Source organism: Hydra vulgaris, chromosome 12 (assembly GCF_038396675.1).
Source record: "Hydra vulgaris chromosome 12, alternate assembly HydraT2T_AEP".
Lineage (NCBI taxonomy): Eukaryota > Metazoa > Cnidaria > Hydrozoa > Anthoathecata > Hydridae > Hydra > Hydra vulgaris.
This window is the reverse complement of record NC_088931.1, coordinates 55,103,602-55,112,139: the sequence shown is the minus strand read 5'-3', so window position 1 is coordinate 55,112,139 and position 8,538 is coordinate 55,103,602. Positions and strand designations below refer to the sequence as shown.

Here is an 8,538-nt window from a genome sequence, read left to right as displayed (position 1 = left end):
TGCAGAGGTTTTTGTTACTCGCGTTGGTTTATTAATAGTTGACAAGACATTAAATTTAAAAAGCATATCAAAAAAAGATTTTATTTTTGGAAATTTTGTGTTAGAAAGAGCATCAAGATTTATGTCACCAGTTATATATAATGTCTTATTTTCTTTATTTATTTTCATAATCGTATTTTTGATAAAAGTTTCGAAATTTTTTATTTTTCCACTCGGTGGACGATAAACACATCCAACTAAAATGTTTCGGTATTTTTTATTAATAATTTCAATGAAAAGGCTTTCATAATTATCATTTGAAAAGCATAGTATATTTTTTATCTTGAAAGCATATTTTTCTAAGACATAAATTCCTAATCCTCCTCCTTTTTTCCCATTTCCTCTTGATTGACTTATTAGTTTATAAAATGGTAATATATAATTAGAATTTAATTCAAGAGAACTTTCTGTATCATGCCAAGTCTCTGAAATAGATATGATGTCGAACGTGTAGTTTAAAATATTTAAAAATTCTTTAAGTTTATCAAAATTTTGCTGCATGCTTCTAATGTTTATGTGTAATACAGAAAATGAGCCATCATCTGCTATTACTTTAAATTCAAAAGGATCAATATACGGTGTGTTAATTAAGTTCATTTGAGTTTCTTGAAAAATATTTATATTTTCTTCTGATAGGTTATTTATAAAGTTGTCCTCAAAAAAGTCTAAATTTAAATTGTGAAAATCTAATTTCTGTGGAAAAAGCGCTGCCATTTTTTAAAAATGTATAATTTAAAAATATTTAATATAATTAAAAACGAAAATACTCAAAACGCTTACTCGTTTACGCATGTCGGAATAACATCTGTGTTGCGGGTGTTTTCTCGAAATTCGTGAACAATCAGTTTGTTGTAAACAACTTTTGCAAAATAGCCATTTTGACGATGTATCTTCGCCTGATCAAAAAGTTCCTTTCGAATTTTTCGCGTGGTAAAACTAAAATCTTCGTTTAGAAAGATATTAGTTCCTTTTAATTTTCTTGCTCTTTCCAAAATTGTTTTTTTGTCCTCGTAATCCCGGAGCTTCAAGACAATTGTTCGCTCTCGTTTATCATTAGCTACTCCCACTCGATGAGCCCGATCAATTATAATTTCTTTTTCAATACCAAGATTATCTTTAAATAGTTGCTTTACCTTTTTTTTTGTGATTTCCCAATTCTTTTCTTCATTATTTTCAACGACCCCGTCAATTCTTAAATTGTTTCTTCTGTTACGGTCTTCAATATCAACGCTTTTTAATTTTAACTCAATATTGTCAGAAGATATTTTACCCTGCATTTTTCGTACATTTGATAAATCGTCGTGAACTTTATTAATTTTTTCCTCAACTGCTCTAGCTTTATCGTTAAATACATCGCCAACAAAATTTAATCCAGATTTCATTTCGTCGAGTTCTCGCCGAACTTCTTTAAAACTAGATTGAAAGTTATCAAACCTCTCATTTATGTTCGATAATGCTTCATGAAAAAAAGACAAAATTGTTTCTTTTTGAATATTTAGTAGCTCTCTCATCATAGCAATCGAAACTAACTCTTCTGATTTAGACATATCAACTTTTATTTAACGAATTAAAAAAAATTTCAAAAAATATTTAACTGTAAGAAAACGCGTCTGTTCACCACGATGTTCGCCACGCAAAAAAAGCTCAAACCACGCAAAAAAAGCTAATCGCTGTTGTTTCTTTACAAAAAAATTGTTAGTCGTATGAAAAAAAAAAATTTTTTAATATTCCAGTGAAAACTTATTTACTACCTCCAGTCTATATATTTTTATTAGTTGCCGTTTCTCAGGAAAACATGTATAGATGTTTTTTTATTATTTAAATAGACGAAAATCTTGAAAAAATTTAAAATTTACAAAAAAAACTTTAAAAATTTTTTTAACTTAATGAAAAGTGATCTACTGTTTTGTTTTATAATACAAACTATTCTTTGCTATTAGCTTAAAGTAATATAAATTTTTGGCTTTAATTTTTTTCAAAGATAAATCGTAAAAAAATTCCTAGAAATTTTGCACCTAATAATACATAATTAATTATTTTTTACGTGTGTGCCAACATACGCTGGGTTGGAGTAAGTTGACGCAAAATCTGTATCATTGAATGGCCTTAAAAAAAGAACTTCTTCTTTTGCCTCTATTTAAGCCGTATTTTTGTCTCGCGTATAAACAGGAAGTTTTCTGGAGGAAACTCTCAATAATTTTTAACTGAGAAAAAAAACGTTTAGTGAAAATAAATGTGTTTCCTGCAACAATAAATAAGGTAGTATTATTATCAGTTTTAAATAATTAGACATATCTTCTTTAGATGGAATTTATCATTTTCCAGATTCATACAGATTCTCTTTTTACAAGTTTTAAACAATGTTTTCCTTGATTTTCTTATTAACTTCGTCAACAACAAAAAAAAATTAAAAGGTAATTTCTTCTGACATGTACCAAAGATGTTGACAAAACAAGCTCTTGGCTGTTTTGGAGACCAATTTATCAAAAGTTTCATATTTCTTCAGTCTTTTTAAAAAGCACAAATGTTGATTTGGTACTTTCAATGCCAGACTGCATCCAAGACATGGTTTCATATATACAAACCCAATAAATAAATAAACATCTTGAATTGCTCGTTTATCTTGGGCGCTAATTTTGAACTGGGAATGCAACAAACATAATTTTAAAGAATTAAAAAGCTCAGCCATCCACCTTGCATGATATATTACTCCTGGAGGTCTGATTATAAATTTTCTTTCATTATCTCCAAAGAAAATAATACACAGCGTTGATTTTTATCCGAAAATCTACCAATTGCCAGGTTGCGTGGGTTTTTAAACTCTCAGTCATAGTAGGTGAAAACCATGTTAAAATATATATATAATTTTAATTGACCCATCAATATCGAAAGTTTTCTGCAAATGGTTTCGGTACAGATATTTTGCGCTAAACTAGTATTTGAATTATAAGAAAACAAGTGTATGAGTCTAGGTGTATATACTTCATCTTACCATTTTTAAATTACATCTTGAGATTAAACTCTCACATCGATAACATAATATCAAATTGATATTTGCAGAAAATTATTACAAAAAATGGACACTCCAATTATAATTATACTCCTGAATAAAAACTAATTATTAAAAATTGAAAAATAATTGTATGTAAAATAATTTTTTAAACTTGAAATTTGGTAAAACACCAACATTAAATGTCTAAAAATAGTTTAAAGAAATTATGAAATATAAGTAATCTAATTAGTAAATAAATAAAAAGAAAATTCTACTTAGAACATGCTGGTATGAAAAATATTTTCAATTGGCTTGTAGTTGGAGGTTATTTTAACCTCGTTGCAAGAAGGTAATTTGTTCAGCCTGCAAGTACAGCCTGCAAACGCCTAAAAAACAAAAACAAAATCCTATCAATTTATCATACATATTTTAGCCTTCTCTGTTTGAAATGTAATGCCAGCGCACGAAAAAGTGTTGTCTGTATAGTTATTTTTAAGTTAACCTGCACGATTCAAAAAACTTATTTTTTTCTGTTGTTTAAATTAAATTTAAAATAGCGAAAAGAATGCTTTAAATAAAAGATTTTGATATTTTAAAATAGTTTAAAAAAAACTTGTAAAAAATCCATTTTTTGCAAAAGTTGCACAATTGAACAAAAGTTTTATTGCAATTTAAAATAAAACGCTTTTAGATTTTTGGCAAGTACTTTTTATGCGCTTGTCAAAGTTTTCGTGAGCGTATGGGCAAGCGCGAAAAGACTCGAGCCATGCCCTTCTTTAAGTACTACTTTAAGTACTACTTTAAGTACTACTTTAAGTACTACTTTAAGTACTACTTTAAGTACTACTTTAAGTAAACGTCTTAATATTCTGCATTTTTGCCGAAAAAATAGAAAACCAGTTTCTTTTGCGGTTTTGAATGAAAATGTTATACGACGTAAACTAAAAGTTCTGTTTGTAGAACAAAGAATATTAAAAGTTGTCTTGTTGGCTATTTATTAAACGATTTAAAATAAGATGTAGTGACAATATTTTCACTTAATGTCAATGAAGAATTACAAACCATAAAGAGTTACAAAAAGTGTTGTTAATATCAATGAATATTTACGAACCATAAAAAGTTTAAATAATAAAGTCAGTGGCGTAACTATAAATTTGAGGGCCCCCCCGCCAAAAAAGTATAGGGGCCCTCCCACATCAAATTTTTCAAAGTATATTTACAAATGAAATGTCCAATATTTGATTATTATATTGAGTTAATATAACACGATTTAGTACATAAAAAATATTTATTTTATAAACTTGAAAAATAATCTAGAATCTTTTCTCAAAATAATTATAAAAAAGAACGAACATTGAAATTATGTTTAAGAGATGCATACTTAATAGCAAAAACTATTTATTTCTATGGCAGAATTTTTATTTTTCATAATAGCCATACTATCTTAAGGCAGTATAATTTACATTCGTTAATATGTGATACATAATGACACAAATAAAAACAAAATTAACGTTTTTTATTTTGTCCCTTAATTTTATTTATTTATAATTATTTTATTTTATTTTAATCATTTTATTTATAAAATGAAGCTTTATGACGAATTAATGTCTCTGTATCCCCATTAAGTGACATGTTTTGTTTCCAATGATCGTATACTTGACATTCTTCAATATGTTTTAGGCAAGAAGCATAACTTTTTTTTTTTTCCTTAGCCCTTTCCAGTCTCGAACTCCCGAACGCCATTTGGTTATTTTTATCATTTGAAAATACCCAATATGGATCACAATATGCTGAGTCCAGATTTTTGGAATAACAGAGCCAAAATTGCTGTGTTCGACCAAATTTATATGGACAATAATAATAATTTGTGGAAAAATGTCTACAATTTTGTGAAGAATATTTTTTAAATGGTCCTTGTAGTTCACATCTTTCAGAGAAAATAATAAATTTTTTTGTGCTATCATCACGAAATTTTCTTTTAAAATATCCCATATCTGTTGTTAATGTATTTAATTTCTGAAATATATTTGGTTCTGGATCTGCTTCTTCATCTTGCATTGCAGTGGTAGTGATTGTTAAGATTTGCAAAAATATCTCCATTACTTTTATAACGGATTCATTATGATCTTTTAAAATTTCATTGTGTTCTAAGTTAATTGAAACAGATAACATTTCTTCTTGTTGGGTTGCTTGAGAAGTACTAGTAACGACATTGGTATTTTTTATCTACAACTACTTCACTAGGTTTCTGTTCTACTGATGAAAAAAATTAGGATATCTTTTTATTGTTTTTACGTAATCTATCATTAGTCTCCTTTTTTAATTTACTTTTTCTGGCTCCACTCATATAAGTTCTTTTTGAGTCCATGTTATTATAAAAAAAATATTCTATTAGAAAAATTATATCTTTGTATTAACCCTATAGGTATAAATATATATAGCTAAATATTTTTGAATAAATAATAGACTTATTTGTATTTATTCTTTAGTTCGTATTTTGAGTCCACCCTTTTAATTTTATATCAGATATGAACACATAATTTTTGTTTCTTTGTTAATTCGTACTATCCTCGTACTATAACAAAACCTAGAGCGTACAAAAACATGGTTCTACCTGTATCGCGTTTATATACATTTTTTAATTAACGTTAATATTCACTAATGTTCACTAATATTCAATAAAAATTCTATAATGGATTTGCTATTGAAATTAAATTCTGTAATCGAATCTCTATCGAAATTTAATTCTCCAATAAAAACTTCTGTTGAAACTAAATCTGTAATAAAATTTTTATTTAAATTTAATTAAAATAAAAGTCAAAAAAATACATTATAACTGTTATAAATAAAAATAATTTCTGAAAACGAGATACAATCAAAATGCAAAAAAATTTTCAGAAATGAAACTATCATCATCATTACTTAAAAATAAATGTACTCATTCTTTTTGATATTTGCCAGCACAAATTTTTTAATAAATAGCCATACAACTAAGCAGCTTTGCAAGCTACAACGCTTGCAGTACCAATTTTAAAAATCGTTACATCTGTGGGTTTTTTTTTTTATTTTATTATTTTATATATCATGGCTTTACTTAGATAACCTTAACCGAAGCAACTAAGTTTATAATAATTGGATACCTAGTATCAGATTATTTAACCGGATACAAGTTATATCTGATACCAGTATCAGATGTTTATGAAATTTGAAAAACAAACAACAAAATGCCTTTGTTTTTGAACATGCAACATATAAATGGATATTAATGAATATAAATGAGAGAAACACAGTTTTTAAGATGTAAAAATAGAAAATTATCGTACTATCCTCGTACTATAACAAAACCAAGAGCGTACTCAACACAAAAACATGGTTCTACCTGTATCGCGTTTATATACATTTTTTAATTAACGTTAATATTCACTAATGTTCACTAATATTCAATAGAAATTCTATAATGGATTTGCTATTGAAATTAAATTCTGTAATCGAATCTCTATTGAAATTTAATTCTCCAATAAAAACTTCTGTTGAAACTAAATCTGTAATAGAATTTTTATTTATATTTAATTCTAAAATAGAGTTCCAATTATAGAAAAATAATCTTTTTTACTTTAAAAATACGTGAAAAATCTCCGAGGGGCCCTCTAAGCTTCGGGGCCCTCCCGCCATGCGGGGTTGTGCTCCCCCTAGTTACGCCACTGAATAAAGTTATTTGTAAATATGTTAAACTGTATGCCAACTAACTCATCTGTTATATGCAAAACATTTTCTAGCAAAAAATAATTTAAAACCAGGAGAGCAGCCTAAAATATTCTTCTTAATAAAACAATGAGAACTGGCCAAAAGATCCTGCCTAATAAAACGAGGATAGCATGATAGATCCTGTTTAATAAAAGATTATAAGCAATACTCACTCTTCATACAAGTGACATGGACTAATAACTATTGCAAATAATTATGTATTAATGAGAGTCCTGTAATAAGTCATCTGGTCATTTTTGTTCCAGAATGTTTAAAATTGTAAATACTAAAAAAATATTGAGCACACAATTCTAAATACATTGCTGGTATAGTATGTAGCTACCAAATGTTAAAACTTAATTACAATGTTGTATTTTACAAGTTATTGCTTAATACCAGAAGAGTTGAGATTCTCAAAATTACATATTGAGTTACTTAATACCACAAGTTATTCCTTACATACCATAAGTTATTGAGATTATTATACAAGTTGCTGAGAGCTTATATGAAATAACTTTACAAGAGTTGTCTGTTATCTTAACACAGTGTTTTTTTATAGTCAAAATGCCCTACATATGTATGCTTAAACAAATTATTACTTACCTACAAAGTCATGCAGAATCTTTTCTTTTTTTTTAAGTTTGTTTTGGTTTTTAAAGAACTTTAAAAAAATAAAGAAATAAAACATGCATTGTATCACCATCAAAAATTTATTTGAAAGATTTTCCATTGCTTTCTTTATTGAAACCTTATTTTGGTAATATTGGCACAATACAATATGCAAAATTATTACTCAAAAGTGGCTCAAATGGTGCAAGAAATATCTGCTTAATATTTGAAGAAATGCATATACAGAAATATACAGAATATTCTGGTGAAACAGGTTTGAACTTTTCAAAAATGGTATACAATAGAAAATTGTTAAGAACATTCTGTACATAATAAAAAATGCCTCATTTTTAAAAATTTATAGTAACTGATTGAGAAATGCAGCCATTGAAACTTTGACTATTTTTTTAACAGTGCTTTTGGTGTGCAAGCTTAGTGTGCAATAATTATGCAAGTAATTTTTGAAGATTTAATATATTGCTATCAAAAGATAAAAATAGCTCTAAAGAAGTTTATTTTATGGAGTTATTTTATGGAGTTTTATGGAGTGTTTTCTTTTTTTAGAGTTATTGTAAACATAAAGTTAACCTTAGATGTTTTGATTAATGTGGAATAACAAAATATATAAACAATAATACATTCTTTGGGCAAAGTCAACTTTAATTAAATAAAAATTTGTTTCTATTGAAAAAAAAGTAATTTCTGTTAGAAAATAATTTATTTCTTGCTGAACAAAAAGTAGTTGCAAGAATAAAAATGTTTCTTAATGGTTTGTTTGTTTTGATTTATAGCGTTTTTATTTTTTTAATGGCCTTATATTTTTTTGGCAAAATTAAATTGCGGAATATTAGGCCGTATACTTTAAGTAGGCCATGTTGAGCACGAAAGCGCTGACTGAACAGAGAAGGCTGAAAAATTGTTCTATTTTCAAAAACATTGTTCTATTTTCATTCGCAAAATCTAATTCATAAATCTACACACACTGTAATATGCATAGCTTGTTGAACAGCCTAACTTTAGATATGTTGTGGATTAAATAGCTAACTTTTAGCTTAACTTAATCTTAAACCAATAGAATAACTTGATCTTAAAGCAATATGTTAACTTAACCTTAAAAATTACTATTTACATCTACACCTCAATTTATTCAAAAC

General features: G+C 27.1%; 1 protein-coding gene across 1 annotated transcript; it reads right to left on the bottom strand.

Annotated features, from left to right (window-relative positions):
* Positions 1 to 815: 815 nt before the first annotated feature.
* LOC136088208 (uncharacterized) lies at positions 816 to 1,586 on the bottom strand. Its single transcript, XM_065811889.1, has one exon. The coding sequence runs from the start codon at positions 1,584 to 1,586 to the stop codon at positions 816 to 818; it is 771 nt and encodes a 256-aa protein (XP_065667961.1).
* Between the last annotated feature and the right edge of the window lie 6,952 nt (positions 1,587 to 8,538).

What these genes read in the sequence shown, in the direction of transcription:
- LOC136088208 (XM_065811889.1), bottom strand. Translation starts at nt 1,586, where the DNA reads ATGTCTAAATCAGAAGAGTTAGTTTCGATTGCTATGATGAGAGAGCTA.